This window comes from Tachyglossus aculeatus, chromosome 1, assembly GCF_015852505.1.
Source record: "Tachyglossus aculeatus isolate mTacAcu1 chromosome 1, mTacAcu1.pri, whole genome shotgun sequence".
NCBI classification, from domain to species: Eukaryota; Metazoa; Chordata; class Mammalia; order Monotremata; family Tachyglossidae; genus Tachyglossus; species Tachyglossus aculeatus.
Genome location: NC_052066.1, coordinates 4,755,142 through 4,778,686, shown reverse-complemented (window position 1 = coordinate 4,778,686; position 23,545 = coordinate 4,755,142). Strand labels below are relative to the sequence as shown.

General features: G+C 47.2%; 1 protein-coding gene and 1 non-coding gene across 2 annotated transcripts in view; both read left to right on the top strand.

The window, feature by feature from the left end:
- LOC119925554 (aspartyl aminopeptidase) overlaps nucleotides 1-23,545 on the top strand; it is a 41,180-nt gene that overhangs the window by 6,041 nt on the left and 11,594 nt on the right. Inside the window, exons 4-11 of the mRNA XM_038743842.1 lie at nucleotides 47-172; nucleotides 5,059-5,189; nucleotides 6,593-6,668; nucleotides 8,481-8,588; nucleotides 11,462-11,539; nucleotides 15,232-15,306; nucleotides 18,363-18,523; nucleotides 20,998-21,037. Coding sequence (XP_038599770.1) covers nucleotides 47-172; nucleotides 5,059-5,189; nucleotides 6,593-6,668; nucleotides 8,481-8,588; nucleotides 11,462-11,539; nucleotides 15,232-15,306; nucleotides 18,363-18,523; nucleotides 20,998-21,037 — 795 coding nt within the window. The remainder of the gene's footprint in view (nucleotides 1-46; nucleotides 173-5,058; nucleotides 5,190-6,592; nucleotides 6,669-8,480; nucleotides 8,589-11,461; nucleotides 11,540-15,231; nucleotides 15,307-18,362; nucleotides 18,524-20,997; nucleotides 21,038-23,545) is intronic.
- TRNAL-AAG lies at nucleotides 23,084-23,165 on the top strand. The gene has a single exon. It is a non-coding gene; the product is annotated as a tRNA-Leu (tRNA).

The window sequence follows — 23,545 nt, the reverse complement described above, 5'->3', positions numbered from 1 at the left end:
CGGGGGGGATTCTCCCAGCAGCCCCCCACCTCGTCGTCCCATACAGGTGAAACGCCGATCCCGCCGAGGGCAGGTGGGCTTCCTCCAGGTGGGCGTGGAGCCTTACGGCGGCGGGATATGGAGCACCTGGTTCGACCGAGACCTCACCGTGGCCGGGAGGGTCATTGTTAAGGTGCGGATGCGGGGTGCCGGGGGGCCGGGGGGCCGGGGGACGGACCGCAGGGGCCGGCATTCCTCAAGTCGTATTTCGGGAGCGCTCACTGCATGCACAGCACTGACCTAAGCGCCTGGGAGAAGGCGACAGAACAATCAACAGACGGTCAGTCCATTGCGTTTATAATAATTACGGTATAATAATATACCGTACTATATAATACGGTATCGTACTATATACGATATATATAATAATAATCTTGGTGTTTATTAAGCGCTTACTATGGTCTAAGCGCTGGGGAGAAGACGGCAGAACAATAAACAGACGGTCAGTCCATTGCCTTTATAATAATTACGGTATTTGTGAAGCGCTTGCTATGTCCTAAGCACTGGGGCAGATACGGGATGGAGCGCTCACTGTGTGCGGAGCACCGGCGGAAGCGCTTGGGAGAGTACGATATAATAGTATATTGTACCATATAATATGATGTCGTACTATATACGATATATATATATATAATAATGTTGGTGCTTATTAAGCACTTACTATGTTCTAAATGCTCGGGAGAAGACGGCAGAACAATAAACAGACGGTCAGTCAATTGCATTTATAATAATTGCGGTATTTGTTAAGTGCTTACTATGTCCTAAGCACTGGGGCAGATATGGGATGGAGCGCTCACTGTGTGCAGAGCACCGGCCTAAGCGCTTGGGAGAGTACGATATAATAATGTATCGTACTATATAATACGATATCATACTATATACGATATATATAATAATAATGTTGGTGTTTATTAAGTGCTTACTATGTTCTAAGCGCTGGGGAGAAGACGGCAGAACAATAAACAGACGGTCAGTCAATTGCATTTATAATAATTGCGGTATTTGTTAAGTGCTTACTATGTCCTAAGCACTGGGGCAGATATGGGATGGAGCGCTCACTGTGTGCAGAGCACCGGCCTAAGCGCTTGGGAGAGTACGATATAATAATGTATCGTACTATATAATACGATATCATACTATATACGATATATATATAATAATAATGTTGGTGTTTATTAAGTGCTTACTATGTTCTAAGCGCTGGGGAGAAGACGGCAGAACAATAAACAGACGGTCAGCCCATTGTGTTTATAATAATTATGGTATTTGTTAAGCGCTTACAATGTCCTAAGCACTGGGGTAGATACGGGATGGAGCGCTCACTGTATGCGGAGCACCGGCCTAAGCGCTTGGGAGAATGCGATATAATAATATATCATACTATATAATACGATATATAATAATGTTGGTGTTTATTAAGCGCTTACTATGTTCTAAGCGCTGGGGAGAAGACGGCAGAACAATCAACAGACGGTCAGTCCATTGCGTTTATAATAATTACGGTATTTGTTAAGCGCTTGCAATGTCCTAAGCACTGGGGCAGATACGGGATGGAGTGCTCACTGTGTGCAGAGCACCGGCCTAAGCACTTGGGAGAGTACGATATAATAATATATCATACTGTACAATGCGATATATAATAATGTTGGTGTTTATTAAGCGCTTACTATGTTCTAAGCGCTGGGGAGAAGACGGCAGAACAATAAACGGACGGTCAGTCCATTGCGTTTATAATAATTACGGTATTTGTTAAGTGCTTACTATGTCCTAAGCACTGGGGCAGATACGGGATGGAGCGCTCACTGTGTGCGGAGCACCGGCCTAAGCTCTTGGGAGAGTACGATATAATAATATATCATACTGTATAATGCGATATATAATAATGTTGGTGTTTATTAAGCGCTTACTATGTTCTAAGTGCTGGGGAGAAGACGGCAGAACAATAAACGGACGGTCAGTCCATTGCGTTTATAATAATTACGGTATTTGTTAAGCGCTTACTATGTCCTAAGCACTGGGGCAGATACGGGATGGAGCGCGCACCGTGTGCGGAGCACCGGCCTAAGCTCTTGGGAGAGTGCGATATAATAATATATCATATTATATAATGCGATATCGTACTATATATGATATATATAATAATAATGTTGGTGTTTATTAAGCACTTACTATGTTCTAAGCGCTGGCGAGAAGACGACAGAACAATAAGCAGACGGTCAGTCCATTGTGTTTATAATAATTGTGGTATTTGTTAAGCGCTTACTATGTTCTAAGCACTGGGGCAGATAAAGGATGGAGCGCTCACTGTGTGCAGAGCACCGGCCTAAGCGCTTGGGAGAGTGCGATATAATAATATATCATACTATATAATACATTATCATTCTATATATGATATATAATAATAATGTTGGTGTTTATTAAGCACTTACTATGTTCTAAGCGCTGGAGAGAAGACAACAGAACAATAAACAGTCATTCCATTGTGTTTATAATAATTGTGGTATTTGTTAAGCGCTTACCATGTTCTAAGCACTGGGGCAGATATGGGATGTAGCGCTCACTGTGTGCGGAGCACCGGCCTAAGCGCCTGGGAGAGTATGATATAATAATATATCATGCTATATAATGCAATATCGTACTATATACGATATATATAATAATAATGTTGGTGTTTATTAAGCGCTTACTATGTTATAAGCGCTGGGGAGAAGACGACAGAACAATAAACAGACGGTCAGTCCATTGCACTTATAATAATTACGGTATTTGTTAAGCGCTTACTATGTTCTAAGCACCGAAGCAGATAAAGGATGGAGCGCTCACTGTGTGCAGAGCACCAACCTAAGCGCTTGGGAGAGTACGATATAATAATATATCATACTACATAATATGATATACTATATACGATACATATAATAATGTTGGTGTTTATTAAGCGCTTACTATGTTCTAAGCGCTGGGGAGAAGACGGCAGAACAATAAAGAGACGGTCAGTCCATTGTGTTTATAATAATTGGGGTATTTGTTAAGCGCTTACTATGTCCTAAGCACTGGGGCAGATACGGGACGGAGCGCTCACTGTGTGCGGAGCACCGGCCTAAGCGCTTGGGAGAGTACGATATAATAATATATCATACTATATAATCCGATATCATACTATATACGATATATATAATAATAATGTTGGTGTTTATTAAGCGCTTACTATGTTCTAAGCGCTGGGGAGAAGACAGCAGAACAGTAAACAGATGGTCAGTCCATTGCATTTATAATAATTGCAATATTTGTTAGCGCTCAATAAATACGATTGATTGATTGATGTTCTAAGCACTGGGGCAGATAAAGGATGGAGCGCTCACTGTGTGCGGAGCACTGTTCTAAGCGCTTGGGAGAAGACAATAGACCACTAAAACAGATGGTCAGTCGATTGTCTTTATAATAATTGTAGTATTTGTTAAGTGCTTACTATGTTCTAAGCACTGGGGTACAGAACAGTGCTTTGCACATAGTAAGCGCTTAATAAATGCCATCATTATGATACAGGATGGAGCGCTCACTGTGCGCAGGGCACCGGCCTAAGCGCTTGGGAGAGTCCGAAATAATGATAATGTGGGTATTTGTTAAGCGCTTACTATGTGCCAAGCACTGTTCTAAGCGCTGGGGGAGATCCTGGATGGAGCGCTTACTGTGTGCATAGCGCTCACTGTGTGCAGAGCCCTGGCCTAAGCGCTTGGGAGTGTCCGATATAATGATAATGTTGGTATTTGTTAAGCGCTTACTATGTGCCGAGCACTGTTCTAAGCGCTGGGGGAGATACTGGATCATCATCATCATCAATCGTATTTATTGAGCACTTACTATGTGCAGAGCACTGGACTAAGCGCTTGGGAAGGACAAATTGGCAACATATAGAGACAGTCCCTACCCAACAGTGGATGGAGCGCTTACTGTGCATAGTGCTGGCCTAAGCATCTTACCTCCATCCCTTCCCCACAGCACCTGTATAGATGTATATATGTTTGTACAGATTTATTACTCTATTTATTTATTTATTTTACTTGTACCTATCTATTCTATTTATTTTATTTTGTTAGTATGTTTGGTTTTGTTCTCTGTCTCCCCCTTCTAGACTGTGAGCCCATTGTTGGGTAGGAACCGTCTGTAGATGTTGCCAACTTGTACTTCCCAAGCGCTTAGTCCAGTGCTCTGCACACAGTAAGCGCTCAATAAATACAATTGATTGATTGATCGATTGATTATTATAATTCTGTTTATTTCGATTGATGCCCGTTGGCTTGTTTGGCCGGCCGTCTCCCCCGGTCTAGACCGTGAGCCCGTCGCCAGGTAGGGACCGCCTCTCTATGTTGCCCACTTGGGGTTCCCAAGCGCTTAGTCCAGTGCTCCGCATACAGTAAGCGCTCAATAAATACAATCGATTGATTATTATAATTCTGTTTATTTCGATGAATGCCCGTTGGCTTGTTTGGCCAGCTGTCTCCCCCGGTCTAGACCGTGAGCCCGTCGCCAGGTAGGGACCGCCTCTCTGTGTTGCCCACTTGGGCTTCCCAAGCGCTTAGTCCAGTGCTCCGCACCCAGTAAGCGCTCAATAAATACGATCGAATGATTATTATAATTCTGTTTATTTCGATGGATGCCCGTTGGCTTGTTTGGCCGGCTGTCTCCCCCGGCCTAGACCGTGAGCCCGTCGCCAGGTAGGGACCGCCTCTCTATGTTGCCCACTTGGGCTTCCCAAGCTCTTAGTCCAGTGCTGCGCGCACAGTAAGCGCTCAATAAATACAATCGATTGATTATTATAATTCTATTTATTTCGATTGATGCCCGTTGGCTTGTTCGGCCGGCCGTCTCCCCCGGTCTAGACCGTGAGCCCGTCGCCAGGTAGGGACCGTCTCTCTATGTTGCCCACTTGGGCTTCCCAAGCGCTTAGTCCAGTGCTCCGCGCCCAGTAAGCGCTCAGTAAATACGACCGCATGAACGAAAGCGGGGGTCTTCTGTTGGCAGTGCCCAACCTCGGGCCGTTTAGAGCAGCGGCTGGTCCAAGTGGAGCGTCCCATCCTCCGCGTCCCGCACCTGGCCATCCACCTCCAGCGTGGGGTCAACGAGAGCTTCGGACCCAACGCGGAGACCCACCTGTGAGTGATGGACGCCCCCAGGGTGGGGGGCGACCCCCCGGGCCGGGCCGGGGGGAGAGGGATGCCCGTCGGGACTAATAATGTAATAATAACGAATGTATTTGATAGCTGGAGAAGATACAACCTAATCGGGTTGGCCGCGGTCCCCGTCCCACGTGGGGCTCACGAACGATAGGGACCGTCTCTGTGTGTTACTGACGGGTAATAATAATAATGATGGCGTTTGCTAAGCACTCACTATGTGCCAAGCACTGTTGTAGGCGCTGGCGGGGATACAGGGTGATCAGGTTGTCCCTCGTGGGGCTCCCAGTCTCCACCCCCATTTTCCAGATGAGGTAACTGAGGCCCGGAGAAGTGAAGTGACATGCCCAGGGTCACCCAGCTGACAATCGGCGGAGCCGGGATTCGAACCCGCGACCTCTGACTCCAAAGCCCGGGCCCTTTCCACTGGGCCACGCTGCTTCTCGTACTTCCCAGGCGCTTAGTCCGGCGCTCCGCACGCAGTGAGCGCTCCATAAATACGGCTGAATGAATGAACGGAAGTAGCAGACTGGTTTGGTTTTTTTTTTAATGGTGCTCGTTAAGCGCTTACTATGTGCCAGGCACTGTACTAAGCACAGGGGTAGATACAAGCGAATTGGATCGGACACAGTACCTGTCCCCCCGCGGGGCTCACGGTCCCGACCCCTGCTTTGCAGATGCGGAAACTGAGGCCCAGAGAAGTGAAGTGACTTGCCCAGGGTCACCCGGCTGACAAGCGGCAGAGCCGGGATAGGACTCCCACCCCCACGCTCTAGCCGTTCATTCATTCAGTCGTACTTATTGAGCGCTTACTGCATGCGGAGCACTGGACTAAGCTCTGGGAAGTACGAGTTGGATCCGTTAGGGTGCCCCTGCTTCCCCGCGTCTAGTACAGAGCCCCACCCCGGTGGATGCTCGACAGATACCATCATCAACCGTATTTATTGAGCGCTTACTATGTGCAGAGCACTGTACTAAGCGCTTGGGAAGTACAAATTGGCAACATATAGAGACGGTCCCTACCCAACAGCAGCGTGGCTCAGTGGAAGGAGCCCGGGCTTTGGAGTCAGAGGTCGCGGGTTCAAATCCCGGCTCCGCCACTGGTCAGCTGGGTGACTTCGGGCGAGTCACTTCACCTCTCTGGACCTCAGTTCCCTCACCTGTAAAATGGGGAATAAAACTGGGAGTCCCCCCGTGGGACAACCTGATGACCTTGTGACCTCCCCAGCGCTTAGAACAGTGCTTTGCACATAGTAAGCACTTAATAAATGCCATTTATATATATATATATGTATATAGGCGCTTACCGTGGGCCCGACACTGTATTAAGCGGTGGTCCTGGGGGTGCCCCGCCCCCCAACCCCCCGCTTGACTCCCCACAGGACGCCCATCTTGGCCACCGCCATCCAGGAAGAGCTGGAGAAGGGGTCTCCAGAGCCCGCCGCTCCGGGATCCCAGGTGAGACCCGCCGCCCCCCCATCCTGGTGGTTGAACCCCACTCGTGTATCCATTCATAGTAACGATGGCATTTGTTAAGCGCTTACTATGTGCAAAGCACTGTTCTAAGCGCCGGGGAGGTTACAAGGTGATCGGGTGGTCCCACGCGGTGGGGGGCTCACAGTCTTCATCCCCATTTGACAGATGAGGGAACTGAGGCGCAGAGAAGTGAAGTGGCTCGCCCAAAGTCACACAGCTGGCAATTGGCAGAGCCAGGATTTGAACCCGTGACCTCTGGCTCCAGAGCCCGGGCTCTTTCCACTGAGCCATGCTGCTTCTCAGTAATTAATATTAATTATCATTAATAATAATAATGATGGCATTTGTTAAGCGCTAACTATGTGCAAAGCGCCGTTCCAAGCGCCGGGGAGGATACAAGGTGATCAGGTTGTCCCACGGGGTGGCTCACAGTCTTCATCCCCATTTTAATAATAATAATAATAATGATGGTATTTGTTAAGCACTTACTATGTGCAAAGCGCCGTTCTAAGCGCCGGGGAGGATACAAGGTGATCGGGTTGGCCCATGTGGGGCTCACAGTCTTCATCCCCATTTTAATAATAATAATAATGATGGTATTTGTTAAGCGCTTACTATGTGCAAAGCGCCATTCTAAGCGCCGGGGAGGATACAGGCTGATCAGGTTGGCCCATGTGGGGCTCACAGTCTTCATCCCCATTTTAATAATAATAATAATAATGATGGTATTTGTTAAGCGCTTACTATGTGCAAAGCGCCGTTCTAAGCGCCGGGGAGGATACAGGCTGATCGGGTTGGCCCATGTGGGGCTCACAGTCTTCATCCCCATTTTAATAATAATAATAATGATGGTATTTGTTAAGCGCTTACTATGTGCAAAGCGCCGTTCTAAGCGCCGGGGAGGATACAAGGTGATCAGGTTGTCCCACGGGGGGCTCACAGTCTTCATCCCCATTTTAATAATAATAATAATAATGATGGTATTTGTTAAGCGCTTACTATGTGCAAAGCGCCGTTCTAAGCGCCGGGGAGGATACAAGGTGATCGGGTTGGCCCATGTGGGGCTCACAGTCTTCATCCCCATTTTAATAATAATAATAATGATGGCATTTGTTAAGCGCTTACTATGTGCAAAGCACTGTTCTAAGCGCCGGGGAGGTTACAAGGCGATCAGGTTGTCCCACGGGGGGCGCTCACAGTCCTCATCCCCATTTCACAGATGAGGTCACTGAGGCCCAGAGAAGTGAAGTGACCTGCCCAAAGTCGCAGAGCCGGGATTCGAACACCTGACCTCCGACTCCCAAGCCCGGGCTCTTTCCGCTGAGCCACACCGTTTCTTAATCAATCAGTCAGCCATATTTATTGAGCGCTTACTGTGTGCAGAACACTGTACTAAGCGCTTGGGAAGTCCAAGTTGGCAGCATAATCCAGATCAGGGCTTGGTACAGTGTCTGGCACATAGTTAAGCGCTTAACTTGTAGACCGTGAGCCCACTGTTGGGTAGGGACTGTCTCTATTTGTTGCCAACTTGGACGTCCCAAGCGCTCAGTACGGTGCTCCGCACGCAGTAAGCGCTCAATAAATACGATTGATGGATTGATTAACAAGTACCACAGTTATTCCCCCTCTCTCTACACCGTGAGCCCGTCGTCGTCTCTATCGGTTGCCGCCTTGGACTCTCCCAAGCGCTCAGTCCGGTGCTCTGCGCACGGTGAGCGCTCAGTAAATAGGGTCGAATGGACCTCGGAGGGGTCCCCCCAACCCACCCTCTCGTGCCCCCCCGACCCCCCGCAGAAGGAACGGCACCAACCGGCGCTCCTGGCCCTGCTGTGTGCCCAGCTGGGCCTGACCCCCGACGACATCGTGGAGATGGAGCTCTGTCTGGCCGACACCCAGCCTGGGGTGAGAAGGGGACCCCGGGGTTCGCCCCCCCCAGTCCTGGGCCATTTGGAAGACGCCCCCGAGGAGCGCAGAGGCTTCTGGGTAGGGGTGGGGGTCGCCCCGGAGGCCTCGGGGTATTCTGACCACTTGACACCCGTCCACACGTCTCGTTGTGTTGCCTGTCTCCCCCGTCTAGACTGTAAGCCCCCTCTATATGTTGCCGACTTGGACTTCCCAAGCGCTTAGTACAGTGCTCTGCACACAGCAAGCGCTCAATAGATGCGATTGAATGAATGAATGAATAAGGGTCACCCGCGGAGCGGGACCGGGTTGATGGGGGGCGGGGGGATTGAGTGGGTTTTATTATAATAATAATAATAATGATGATGATGGAATTTATTAAGCGCGCTTACTATCAATCAATCGATTCTTTTAGACTGCGAGCCCACTGTTGGGTAGGGACTGTCTCTATATGTTGCCAATTTGTACTTCCCAAGCGCTTAGTACGGTGCTCTGCACATAGTAAGCGCTCAATAAATACGATTGATGATGATCAATCAATCAATCGTATTTATTGAGCCCTCACTGTGTGCAGAGCACACGGTTGCATACTATGTGCAAAGCACCGTTCTAAGCACTGGGGAGGTTACAAGGCGATCAGGTTGTCCCACGGGGGGCTCCCAGTCTTCATCCCCATTTTAAAGATGAGGGAACTGAGGCCCAGAGAAGTGAAGTGTGTTGCCCAAAGTCACACAGCTGACAGTTGGCAGAGCCGGCATTTGAACCCATGACCTCGGACTCCAAAGCCCAGGCTCTTTCCACTGAGCCACGCTGCACACAGCAAGCGCTTAATAGATACGATTGAATGAATAAATGAATAAGGGTCACCTGGGGAGTGGGACTGGGTTGGGGGGGGGGAATTGAGTGGGTTTTATAATAATAATAATAATAATAATAATGACATTTATTAAGCACTTACTATCAATCAATCAATCATATTTATTGAGCCCTTACTGTGTGCAGAGCACACAGTTGCTTACTATGTGCAAAGCACCGTTCTAAGCACTGGGGAGGTTACAAGGTGATGAGATTGTCCCACGGGGGGCTCACAGTCTCCATGCCCATTTTCCAGATGAGGGAACTGAGGCCCAGAGAAGTGAAGTGACTTGCCCAAAGTCACACAGCCGACAGTTGGCGGAGCCGGGATTTGAACCCATGACCTCTGACTCCAAAGCCCGGGCTCTTTCCGTTGAGCCATGCTGCGCGCAGCAAGCGCTTAATAGATACGATTGAATGAATGAATGAATAAGGGTCACCCGGGGAGCGGGACTGAGTTGGTGGGGGGCGGGGGGGGGGGGATTGAGTGGGTTTTATAATAATAATAATAGTGATGGCGTTTATTAAGCGCTTACTATGTGCAAAGCACCATTCTAAGCACTGGGGAGGTTACAAGGTGATCAGGTTGTCCCACGGGGGGCTCCCAGTCTTCATCCCCATTTTCCGGATGAGGGAACTGAGGCCCAGAGAAGTGAAGTGACTTGCCTAAAGTCACACAGCCGACAGTTGGCGGAGCCGGAATTTGAACCCATGACCTCGGACTCCAAAGCCCGGCCTCTTTCCACTGAGCCACGCTGCACACAGCAAGCGCTTAATAGATGCAATTGAATGAATGAATGAATAAGGGTCACCCGGGGAGCGGGACTGAGTTGGTGGGGGGGGCGGGGGGGATTGAGTGGGTTTTATAATAATAGTAATAGTGATGGCATTTATTAAGCGCTTACTATGTGCAAAGCACTGTTCTAAGCACTGGGGAGGTTACAAGGTGATCAGGTTGTCCCACGGGGGGCTCCCAGTCTTCATCCCCATTTTCCGGATGAGGAAACTGAGGCCCAGAGAAGTGAAGTGACTTGCCTAAAGTCACACAGCCGACAGTTGGCGGAGCCGGAATTTGAACCCATGACCTCGGACTCCAAAGCCCGGCCTCTTTCCACTGAGCCACGCTGCACACAGCAAGCGCTTAATAGATACGATTGAATGAGTGAATGAATAAGGGTCACCCGGGGAGCGGGACCGGGTTGGTGGAGGTGGGGGGGATTGAGTGGGTTTTATAATAATAATAATAGTGATGGCATTTACTAAGCGCTTACTATGTGCAAAGCACCGTTCTAAGCACTGGGGAGGTTACAAGGCGATCAGGTTGTCCGACGGGGGGCTCCCAGTCTCCATCCCCATTTTCCGGATGAGGGAACTGAGGCCCAGAGAAGTGAAGTGACTTGTCTAAAGTCACACAGCCGACAGTTGGCGGAGCCGGAATTTGAACCCATGACCTCAGACTCCAAAGCCCGGCCTCTTTCCACTGAGCCACGCTGCACACAGCAAGCGCTTAATAGATACAATTGAATGAATGAATGAATAAGGGTCACCCGGGGAGCGGGACCGGGTTGGTGGAGGTGGGGGGGATTGAGTGGGTTTTATAATAATAATAATAGTGATGGCATTTACTAAGCGCTTACTATGTGCAAAGCACCGTTCTAAGCCCTGGGGAGGTTACAAGGCGATCAGGTTGTCCGACGGGGGGCTCCCAGTCTCCATCCCCATTTTCCGGATGAGGGAACTGAGGCCCAGAGAAGTGAAGTGACTTGCCCAAAGTCACCCAGCTGACAAGTGGCGGAGCCGGGATTTGAACCCATGACCTCTGACTCCAAAGCCCGGGCTCTTTTAGACGGTGAGCCCACTGTTGGGTAGGGACCGTCTCTATATGTTGCCGACTTGTACTTCCCAAGCGCTCAGTCCAGTGCTCTGCACACAGTAAGCGCTCAATAAATACGATTGATTGATTGATCGATTGATTGATTTCCACTGAGCCACGCTGCTTCACGCCCCTTTCTCTGCAGACCCTGGGCGGAGCCTACGAGGAATTCATCTTCTCCCCACGGCTGGACAACCTCCACAGCTGCTTCTGTGCCCTCCAGGTAGTTCGGAGCCTATTTTTGTCCTTATTTCTTACTCTGTTTACTTGTTTTATTAATGACGAGTATTCCCAGCTCCGCCGCTTGTCAGCTGGGTGGCTTTGGGCAAGTCACTTCACTTCTCTGGGCCTCAGTGACCTCATCTGGAAAATGGGGATCGATTCATTCATTCAGTCATATTTATTGAGCACTTACTGTGTGCAGAGCACTGGACTAAGCACTTGGGAAGCCTCATGTGGGACAACCTTATAATAACAATAATAGCATTTATTAAGCACTTGCTATGTGCAAAGCATGAGTCTAAGCACTGGGGAGGTTACAAGGTGATCAGGTTGGCCCACGTGGGGCTCACAGTCTTAATCCCCATTTTACAGATGAGGGAACTGAGGCCCGGAGAATCAATCAATCAATCAATCAATCGTATTTATTGAGTGCTTGCTGTGTGCAGAGCACTGTACTAAGCGCTTGGGAAGTACAAGTTGGCAACTGACTTGCCCAAAGTCACACAGCTGACAAGTGGTGGAGCTGGGATTCGAACCCATGACCTCTGACTCCAAAGCCCGAGCTCTTTCTAATAATAATAATAATGATGGCGTTTAGTAAGCACTTAGTATGTGCAAAGCACTGTTCTAAGCACCGAGGAGGTTACAAGGTGATCAGGTTGTCCCACGGGGGGCTCACAGTCTTCATCCCTATTTTCCAGATGAGGGAACTGAGGCACGGGGAAGTGAAGTGACTTGCCCAAAGTCACACAGCTGACAGTTGGTGGAGCCGGGATTCGAACCCACGACCTCTGACTCCAAAGCCTGGGCTCTTTATAATAATATTAATAATGATGGCATCTATTAAGCGCTTACTATGTTCAAAGCACTGTTCTAAGCGCTGAGAAGGTTACAAGGTGATCAGGTTGTTCCACGGGGGGCTCACAGTCTTCATCCCCATTTTCCAGATGAGGGAACTGAGGCCCGGGGAAGTGAAGTGACTCGCCGAAAGTCACACAGCTGACAATTGGTGGAGCCGGGATTCGAACCCACGACCCCTGACTCCAAAGCCCGGGCTCTTTCTAATAATAATGATGATGGCATTTGTTAAGTACTTACTATGTGCAAAGCACTGTTCTAAGCGCTGAGAAGGTTACAAAGTGATCAGGTCGTCCCACGTGGGGTTCACAGTCTTAATCCCCGTTTTCCAGATGAGGGAACTGAGGCCTGGAGAAGTGAAGTGACTCGCCCAAAGTCACACAGCTGACAATTGGCAGAGCCGGGATTCGAACCCATGAACTCTGACTCCGAAGCCCGGGCTCTTTCTAATAACAGTAATAATGATGACATTTATTAAGCGCTTACTATGTGCAAAGCACTGTTCTGAGCCCTGGGGAGGTTACAAGGTGATCAGGTTGTCCCACGGGGGGGCTCCCAGTCTTCATCCCCATTTTACAGATGAGGGAACTGAGGCCCGGAGAAGTGAAGTGACTCGCTGAAAGTCACACAGCTGACAATTGGCGGAGCCGGGATTCAAACCCATGACTCCGACTCCAAAGCCCGGGCTCTTTCTAATAATAATAATAATGATGATGGCATTTGTTAAGCGCTTACTATGTGCAAAGCACTGTTCTAAGCGCTGGGGAGGTTACAAGGTGATCAGGTTGTCCCCCGGGAGGCTCACAGTCTTAATCCCCATTTTACAGATCATCATCATCAATCGTATTTATTGAGCACTTACTATGTGCAGAGCACTGTACTAAGCGCTTGGGAAGTACAAATTGGCAACATATAGAGACAGTCCCTACCCAACAGTGGGCTCACAGTCTTCATCCTACAGATGAAGGAACTGAGGCATGGGGAAGTGAAGTTTTATTTATTTATTTATTTTGCTTGTCCATATCTATTCTATTTATTTTATTTTGTTAGTATGTTCGCTTTTGTTCTCTGTCTCCCCCTCCTAGACTGCGAGCCCGCTGTTGGGCAGGGACCGTCTCTAGCTGTTGCCAACTTGGACTTCCCAAGCGCTTAGTCCGGTGCTCTGCACACAGTAAGCGCTCCATAAATGCGATTGATTGATTGATTGATTGAAGTGACTCGCCCTAACTCACCCAGCTGACAAGTGGCAGAGCCGGGATTCGAACCCACGACCTCCGACTCCGAAGCCCGGGCTCTTTCCACTGAGCCGCGCTGCTGCTTTTCCTTATCACCTTGCATCTTAGAGCTGCTTCTCTGAGACCCCGGCGGGGGGATAGACACCGAGGCCTCACGCCCCGCGCCCCCCCACCGTCCCAGGGCTGGGGAGGGAGGAGGATTTGGGGGGTCGGGGGGACCCGCAATTCCGGGCAGGGTGGGCCCACCCGCTTTGGGCCTGGAAAGGCAAATCTGTTGCCAAATTGTACTTTCCAAGCGCTTAGTCCAGTGCTCTGCCCACAGGAAGCGCTCAATAAATTCGATCGAATGAATGAATGAATCTGTAAGCGCTTAGTACAGTGCTCTGCACACTGTAAGCGCTCAATAAATACGATTGATTGAATTGCACTTTCCAAGCGCTTAGTCCCGTGCTGTGCACACAGGAAGCGCTCAATAAATACGATTGAATGAATGAATGAATCGGGTGCCGAATTGTACTTTCCGAGCGCTTAGTCCAGTGCTCTGCCCACAGGAAGCGCTCAATAAATACGATCGAATGAATGAATGAATGAATGAATCTGTAAGCGCTTAGTACAGTGCTCTGCACACAGTAAGCGCTCAATAAATACAATTGATTGAATTGCACTTTCCAAGCGCTTAGTCCAGTGCTGTGCGCACAGTAAGTGCTCAATAAATATTATTGAATGAACGAATGAATGAGTCTGGTGCTGAATTGTACTTTCCAAGCGCTTAGTCCAGTACTCTGCCCACAGGAAGCGCTCAATAAATACGATTGAAGGAACGAATGAATGAATCTGGTTCTGAATTGTACTTTCCAATCGCTTAGTCCAGTGCTGTGCGCACAGTAAGTGCTCAATAAATATTATTGAATGAATGAATCTGGTGCTGATTTGTACTTTCCAAGCGTTTAGTACAGTGCTCTGCCCACAGGAAGTGCTCAATAAATACGATTGAATGAATGAATGAATGAATCTGGTGCTGAATTGTACTTTCCAAGCGCTTAATCCAGTGCTGTGCACACAGTAAGTGCTCAGTAAATACGATTGAATGAATGAATGAATCTGGTGCCAAATTGTACTTTCCAAGTGCTTAGTCCAGTGCTCTGCTCACAGGAAGCGCTCAATAAATACGATTGAATGAATAAATGAATCTGGTGCCAAATTGTACTTTCCAAGCGCTTAGTCCAGTGCTCTGCTCACAGGAAGCGCTCAATAAATACGATTGAATGAATAAATGAATCTGTTGCCAAATTGTACTTTCCAAGCGCTTAGTCCAGTGCTGTGCGCACAGTAAGTGCTCAATAAATACGATTGAATGAGTGAATAAATGAATCTGTTGCCGAATTGTACTTTCCAAGCGCTTAGTCCGGCGCTGTGCGCACAGTAAGCGCTCAATAAATACGATCGAATGAATGAATGAATGAATCTGGTGCCGAATTGTACTTTCCAAGCGCTTAGTCCGGTGTTGTGCGCACAGTAAGCGCTCAATAAATACAAACGAATGAATGAATCTGTTGGCGAATTGTACTTTCCATGCCCGCCCCGGTCTCCCCTCGCCCAGGCCCTGATCGACTCGTGCGGATCCCTGCCCGCTGAGCCCCACGTGCGAATGATCGCTCTGTATGACCACGAAGAGGTGAGCGGGCACCGGTGGGAGTTGGGGGGTGGGGACCCCCGGTTCCATTGCCATTCCTCCCCCTCCCCTTTGGATTTTCTGAGGAAATTTGCTACTACTACTACTAATAATGATGATGATAATGATGTTTACTACTACTACTACTAATAATAATAATGATGGTAGGGTGGGAGTTGGGGGGTGGGGGCCCCCGGTTCCATTGCCATTCCTCCCCCTCCCCTTTGGATTTTCTGAGGAAATTTACTACTACTACTACTAATAATGATGATGATAATGATGTTTACTACTACTACTACTACTAATAATAATAATGATGGCAGGGTGGGAGTTGGGGGGTGGAGGGCCCCGGTTCCATTGCCATTCCTCCCCCTCCCATTTGGATTTTCTGAGGAAATTTACTACTACTAATAATAATGATGATGATAATGATGTTTACTACTACTACTAATAATAATAATAATAATGATGGTAGGGTGGGAGTTGGCGGGTGGGGGCCCCCAGTTCCATTGCCATTCCTCCCCCTCCCCTTTGGATTTTCTGAGGAAATTTACTAATAATAACAATAATAATGATGATGATAATGATGTTTACTACTACTAATAATAATAATAATAATAATGATGGTAGGGTGGGAGTTGGGGGTGGGGGCTCCCAGTTCCATTGCCATTCCTCCCCCTCCCCTTTGGATTTCCTGAGGAAATTTACTACTACTACTACTACTACTAATAATAATAATAATGATAATGATGTTTACTACTACTAATAATAATAATAATAACAATAATAATAATAATAATAATAATAATGGTAGGGTGGGAGTTGGGGGGTGGGGGCCCCCGGTTCCATTGCCATTCCTCCCCCTCCCCTTTGGATTTTCTGAGGAAATTCACTAATAATAATAATAATGATGATGATGATGATGTTTACTGCTACTACTACTACTAATAATAATAATAATGATGGTAGGGTGGGAGTTGGGGGGTGGGCCCCCGGTTCCATTGCCATTCCTCCCCCTCCCCTTTGGATTTTCTGAGGAAATTTACTACTACTACTACTAATAATAATAATAATGATAATGATGTTTACTACTACTACTACTACTAATAATAATAATAATGATGGTAGGGTGGGAGTTGGGGAGTGGGGGCTCCCGGTTGCATTGCCATTCCTCCCCCTGCCCTTTGGATTTTCTGAGGAAATTTACTAATAATAATGATGATGATAATGATGTTTACTACTACTACTACTAATAATAATAATGATGGTAGGGTGGGAGTTGGAGGGTGGGGGCCCCTGGTTCCATTGCCATTCCTCCCCCTCCCCTTTGGATTTTCTGAAGAAATTTACTACTACTACTACTAATAATGATGATGATAATGATGTTTACTGCTACTACTACTAATAATAATGATGGTAGGGTGGGAATTGGGGGGTGGGGGCCCCCGGTTCCATTGCCATTCCTCCCCCTCCCCTTTGGATTTTATGAGGAAATTTACTACTATTACTACTACTACTAATAATAATAATGATAATGATATTTACTACTACTACTACTAATAATAATAATAATAATAATGGTAGGGTGGGAGTTGGGGGGTGGGGGCCCACGGTTGCATTGCCATTCCTCCCCCTGCCCATTGGATTTTCTGAGGAAATTTACTACTACTACTACTAATAATAATAATAATAATTTTTAATAATAATAATAATAATAATAATGATGGTAGGGTGGGAGTTGGGGGGTGGGGGCCCCCGGTTCCATTGCCATTCCTCCCCCTCCACTTTGGGTTTTCTGAGGAAATTTACTACTACTACTACTACTAATAATAATAATAATGATGGTGTTTACTACTACTGCTACTAATAATAATAATAATAACGATGGTGTTTGTTAAGCGCTTACTAAGTGGCAAGAACTGTTCTAAGCGCCGGGGTGGATATTCTGATGGCATGGACCCCTGTGTACTTGTTTTGTCGTCCGTCTCCCCCTTCTAGACCGCGAGCCCGTTGTTGGGTAGGGACCGTCTCTATATGTTGCCAACTTGGACTTCCCAAGCGCTTAGTCCAGTGCTGTGCACACAGTAACTGCTCAATAAATACGATTGAATGAATGAATGAATGAATCTGTTGCCAAATTGTACTTTCCAAGCGCTCAGTCCAGTGCTCTGCGCACAAGAAGCGCTCAATAAATACGATTGAGTGAATGAATGAATCTGTTGCCGAATTGTACTTTCCAAGCGCTTAGTCCAGTGCTCTGCCCACAGGAAGCACTCAATAAATATGATCAATTGAATGAATGAATGAATCTGTTGCTGAATTGTACTTTCCAAGCGCTTAGTGCAGTGCTGTGCGCACAGGAAGCGCTCAATAAATACGATTGAATGAATGAATGAATGAATCTGTTGCCAAATTGTACTTTCCAAGCGCTTAGTCCAGTGCTCTGTGCACAGGAAGTGCTCAATAAATACGACTGACTGAATGAATGAATCTGTTGCCGAATTGTACTTTCCAAGCGCTTAGTCCAGTGCTGTGCACACAGGAAGCGCTCAATAAATACGATCAAATGAATGAATGAATGAATCTGGTGCTGATTTGTACTTTCCAAGCGCTTAGTCCAGTGCTCTGCACACAGGAAGCGCTCAAAAAATACGATTGAATGAATGAATTGTACTTTCCATGAGCTCAGTCATTCATTCAGTCGTATTTATTGAGTGCTTCCTGTGTGCAGAGCCCCGGACTTAGCGCTTGGAAATTATACTTCAGAAACAGATAGAGACGGTCCCTACCCAACAGCGGTCCACTGAGTCACAGAATAAATTGGATCGAGGGAATGAGAGTGGGGAGGGTCGGCCCGGTTGGGTGAGGGGTCCGGGGGTTGGGGGGTGGTCTTTTAGACTGTGAGCCCGCTGTTGGGTAGGGACCGTCTCTATATGTTGCCAACTTGGACTTCCCAAGCGCTTAGTGCAGTGTTCTGTACACAGTAAGCGCTCAATCAATACGATTGATTGATTGATTGATTGGTTTGGGGGCTCACCTCCGCCGCCCCCCTCCCTCAGGTGGGGTCTCAGAGTGCTCAAGGGGCCGAGTCCCTGCTGACGGAACTGGTTTTACGCCGCATCTCGGCCACGGCCCAGAACCTGACGGCCTTCGAGGAGGCCGTGGCCAAATCCTTCATGGTCAGCGCCGACATGGCCCACGCCGTCCACCCCAACTACGCGTGAGTCCGTCCGTCCCCCCGCCGCGCTCCCCGACCCCCCACCGTTCGCTATGAAATCCCTCAGCTGGGCCCTCCTCCCCTCTTTCCCCCATCTAATAGACTGTGAGCCCAATCAGTCGTATTTATTGAGCGCTTACTGTGTGCGGAGCACTGGACTAAGCGCTTGGGAAGTCCAAGATGGCAACGTATAGCGACGGTCCCTACCCAACAGTGGGCTCACAGTCTAAAAGAAGCAGCGTGGCTCAGTGGAGAGAGCCCGGGCTTCGGAGTCAGAGGTCACGGGTTCAAATCCCGGCTCCGCCAAGTGTCAGCTGTGTGACCTTGGGCGAGTCACTTCACCTCTCTGGGCCTCAGTTCCCTGGGGTTAAGACTGTGAGCTCCCCGTGGGGCAACCTGATCACCTTGTAACCTCCCCAGCGCTTAGAACAGTGCTTTGCACATAGTAAGCACTTAATAAATGCCATCATTATTATTATTATTACTGTTGGGTAGGGACCGTCTCTCTATGTTGCCAACTTGGATTTCCCAAGCGCTTAGTACAGTGCTCTGCCCACAGTAAGCGCTCAATAAATACAATTGAGAGAGAGGGAGATCTAATAATAACGATTCCCCGGGCCCGGAATGCCCCCAATCCCTCTGCCCATCCACCAAGCTCGCTCTCTTCCTCCCTTCAGGGCCCTACTGAGAGCTCACCTCCTCCAGGAGGCCTTCCCACACTCAGCCCCCTCCTTCCTCTCCCCCTCGTCCCCCTCTCCATCCCCCCCGCCTTACCTCCTTCCCTTCCCCACAGCACCTGTATATATGGATATATGTTTGTACAGATTTATTACTCTATTTATTTTACCTGTACATATCTATTCTATTTATTTTATTTTGTTAGTATGTTTGGTTTTGTTCTCTGTCTCCCCCTTTTAGACTGTGAGCCCAGTGTTGGGTAGGGACTGTCTCTATATTTTGCCAACTTGTACTTCCCAAGCGCTTAGTACAGTGCTCTGCACACAGTAAGCACTCAATAAATACGATTGATGATGATAAGCACTGTTCTAAGCATTGGATAATGGTATTTAAGTGCTTACTATGTGATAAGCGCTGTTCTAAGCACTGGATAATGGTATTTAAGTGCTTACTATGTGGTAAGCACTGTTCTAAGCACTGGAGGGATACAAGGTAATCAGGTTGTCCCACCTGGGGCTCACAGTCTTCATCCCCATTTTACAGAGGAGGTCACTGAGGCACAGAGAAGTGAAGTGACTTGCCCAAAGCCACACAGCTGTTCTAATCAATCAGTCAATCAATCAATCATTCATATTTATTGAGCGCTTACTGTGTGCAGAGCACTGGACTAAGCGCTTGGGAAGTCCAAGTTGGCAACAGCTAGAGACGGTCCCTACCCAACTAATGGGCTCATAGTCTAGAAGGGGGAGACAGAGAACAAAACCAAACATATTAACAAAATAAAATAAATAGAATAGATGTGTACAAGTAAAGTAAGTAAATAAATAGAGTGATAAATCTGTACAAACATATATACAGGTGCTGGGGGGAAGGGAAGGAGGTAAGACGGGGGATGGAGAGGGGGACGAGGGGGAGAGGAAGGAGGGGCTGAGTGTGGGAAGGCCTCCTGGAGGAGGTGAGCTCTCCGTAGGGCCTTGAAGGGAGGAAGAGAGCTAGTTCTAAGCGCTGGGGGAGATACAGGGTGATCAGGTTGTCCCCCTCGGGGCTCACAGTCTTCATCCCCGTTTTCCAGAGGAGGGAACTGAGGCCCAGACTTGCCCAAGGTCACCCAGCCGACAGGCGGCGGAGCCGGGATTCGAACCCACAGCCTTTGACTCCCAAGCCCGGGCTCTTGCCACTGAGCCACCCTGCTTCTCCATCTCTTCTCCTCTCGCCTCCCCGGGTCAGAGCTGAGCCCTGGTCGGGGGGAAGGGGCCCCGACCTCCCCTCTGACCCTTCAGTCAATCAATCGTATTTATTGAGCGCTTACTGTGTGCAGAGCACTGGACTAAACGCTTGGGAAGTACAAGCTGGCAACATATAGAGACAGTCCCTACCCAACAGTGGGCTCACAGTCTAGAAGGGGGAGACGGAGAACAAAACCAAACATACTAACAAAATAAAATAAATAGAATAGATATGTACAAGTAAAATAAATAAATAGAGTAATAAATCTGTACAAACATATATCCATATATCCAGGTGCTGTGGGGAAGGGAAGGAGGTAAGATGGGGGGGATGGAGAGGGGGACGAGGGGCCTTTCCCTGCTCTTGACCCTCTTGACCCTTGACCTTGACTTCTCGACTGTGAGCCCACTGTGGGGTAGGGACCGTCTGTAGATGTTGCCAACTTGGACTTCCCAAGCGCTTAGTACAGTGCTCTGCACACAGTAAGCGCTCAATAAATACGATTGATTGATTGATTGACCAGTCCCCTTGACCCCACGGGGGTCAAGTTGCATTCAGCACCTCTCTTTCAGGGATAAGCACGAAGAGAACCACCAACCTTTGTTCCACAAGGTAAGACTCGAACCCCCAACCCCTGTCCCCCGGCCCCAAGCTCTTCCTCCCCTCTCCGGCTCATCCCTCCCCACCCCCATTCATTCAGTCGTATTTATTGAGCGCTTACTGTGCGCAGAACACTGGACTAGGCGCTTGGGAAGGACAAATCGGCAACGTAGTATAGACGGTCCCTACCCAACAACAGGCTCACATTCATTCATTCATTCAACCGTATTTATTGAGCGCTGACTGTGTGCAGAGCACTGGAGCTCTTAAGCGCTTAGTCCAGTGCTCTGCACACAGTAAGTGCTCAATAAATACGATTGATTGATTGATTGATTGATTGGACTAAGCGCTTGGGAAGTCCAAGTCGGCAACATCTAGAGACCGTCCCTACCCAGCGGCGGGCTCACAGTCTAGATGAGGCAGACAGACAACAAAACAAAACATATTAACAACATAAAATAAATAGAGTAAATATGTACAAATAAAATAAATAAATAAATAGAGTAATAAATACATACAAACATATATACATATATACAGGTATTTATATACAGGCTCACAGTCTAGAAGGGGGAGATAGACCACAAAACGAAGCAATAAACAGGTGTCAATACCATCAGAATAAATCGAATTACATATAAATGTACATATTACATATAAATATAAATATATACATATAAATATACATATTACATATAAATATATACATATAATATATACATATATGAATACTTAATTGATGCATATATAAATATGTACATATAAATATTACATATAAATCGAATAATACGTATTATTAATAAAGTAACCCCAATCTCCAAGCTCCTTCCTGTCTCCTTATCCAATGACAGTAGTATTTACTGAGCACTTACTGTGCGCAGAGCACTGGACTAAGCGCTTGGGAAGTCCAAGTCGGCAACATCTAGAGACGGTCCCTACCCAACGGCGGGCTCACAGTCTAGAAGGGGGAGACAGAGAACAAAAGAAAACATATTGACAAAATAAAATAAATAGAATGAATATGTACAAATAAAATAAATAGAGTAATAAATACAGACAAACATATGTACATATATACAGGTATATATATACAGGCTCACAGTCTAGATGGGAGAGACAGACAACAAAACGAAGCAATAAACAGGTGTCAATACCATCAGAATAAATCGAATTACATATAAATAATAATAATGTTGGCATTTATTAGGCGCTTACTATGCGCAAAGCACTGTTCTAAGCGCTGGGGAGGTTACAAGGTGATCAGTTTGTCCCACAGAGGGCTCACAGTCTTAATCCCCATTTTACAGAGAGGTAACTGAGGCACAGAAAAGTTAAGTGACTTAGTATGCATATAATATATATATACATCTATAAATATGTATCATATGTACATATACAAATATATACATATAAATATTACCAAAGCAATAAACAGGTGTCAATACCATCAGAATAAATCGACTTACAGCTATATACATATTATTAATAAAGTAACCCCAACCTCTGAGCTCCTTCCTGTCTGCTTATCCAATGACAGTAGTACTTACTGAGCACTTACTATGCGCTAAGCACTGGGGTAGATGCAAGTTAGGGTGGACAGAGTCCCCGTCCCACTCACAATCTAAAGGAGGGGAGAGATCGTATCGTATCTATGATTTGTTTTTATTAGTGTCCATCTCCCCCTCTATTTTTTTGTGGTATTTGTTAAGCGCTTACTGTGTGCCAGGCACTGTACTAAGCGCTGGGGTGGATACAAGGTCATGGGTTCAAGTCCCGACTCCACCAGGTGTCAGCTGTGTGACTCTGGGCAAGTCAGTTAACTTCTTTGTGCCTCAGTTTCCTCATCTGTAAAATGGGGATTAATACTGTGAGCCCGCCATGGGACAACCTGATCACCTTGTAACCTCCCCAGTGCTTAGAACAGGGCTTTGCACATAGTAAGCGATTAATATATGTATATGTATATGTATGTATATATGTATATGCATATGTATATTATTATATTATATATTAAATATAATATTATAATAATATAATATATATTTATTATTATTGTTAGGTAGCGTGGCCGAACGGTCTAAAGCGCTGGATTAAGGCTCCAGTCTCTTCGGAGGCGTGGGTTCGAATCCCACCACTGCCATTTACATTTCCAGTGCTTAGTACAGTGCTTTGCACATAGTAAGCACTAAATAAATGCTGTCATTATTATTATTATAATTTTTATACAAGGCAATTAGGCTGGACATAGTCCAAGAGAAGCAGCGTGGCTCAGTGGAAAGAGCCCGGGCTTTGGAGTCAGAGGTCATGGGTTCAAATCCCGGCTCCACCAACTGTCAGCTGTTTGACTTTGGGCAAGTCACTTCACTTCTCTGGGCCTCAGTTCCCTCATCTGTAAAATGGGGATGAAGACTGTGAGCCCCACGTGGGACAACCTGATCACCTTGTAACCTCCCCAGCTCTTAGAACAATCAATCAATCAATCATATTTATTGAGTGCTTACTATGTGCAGAGCACTGTAC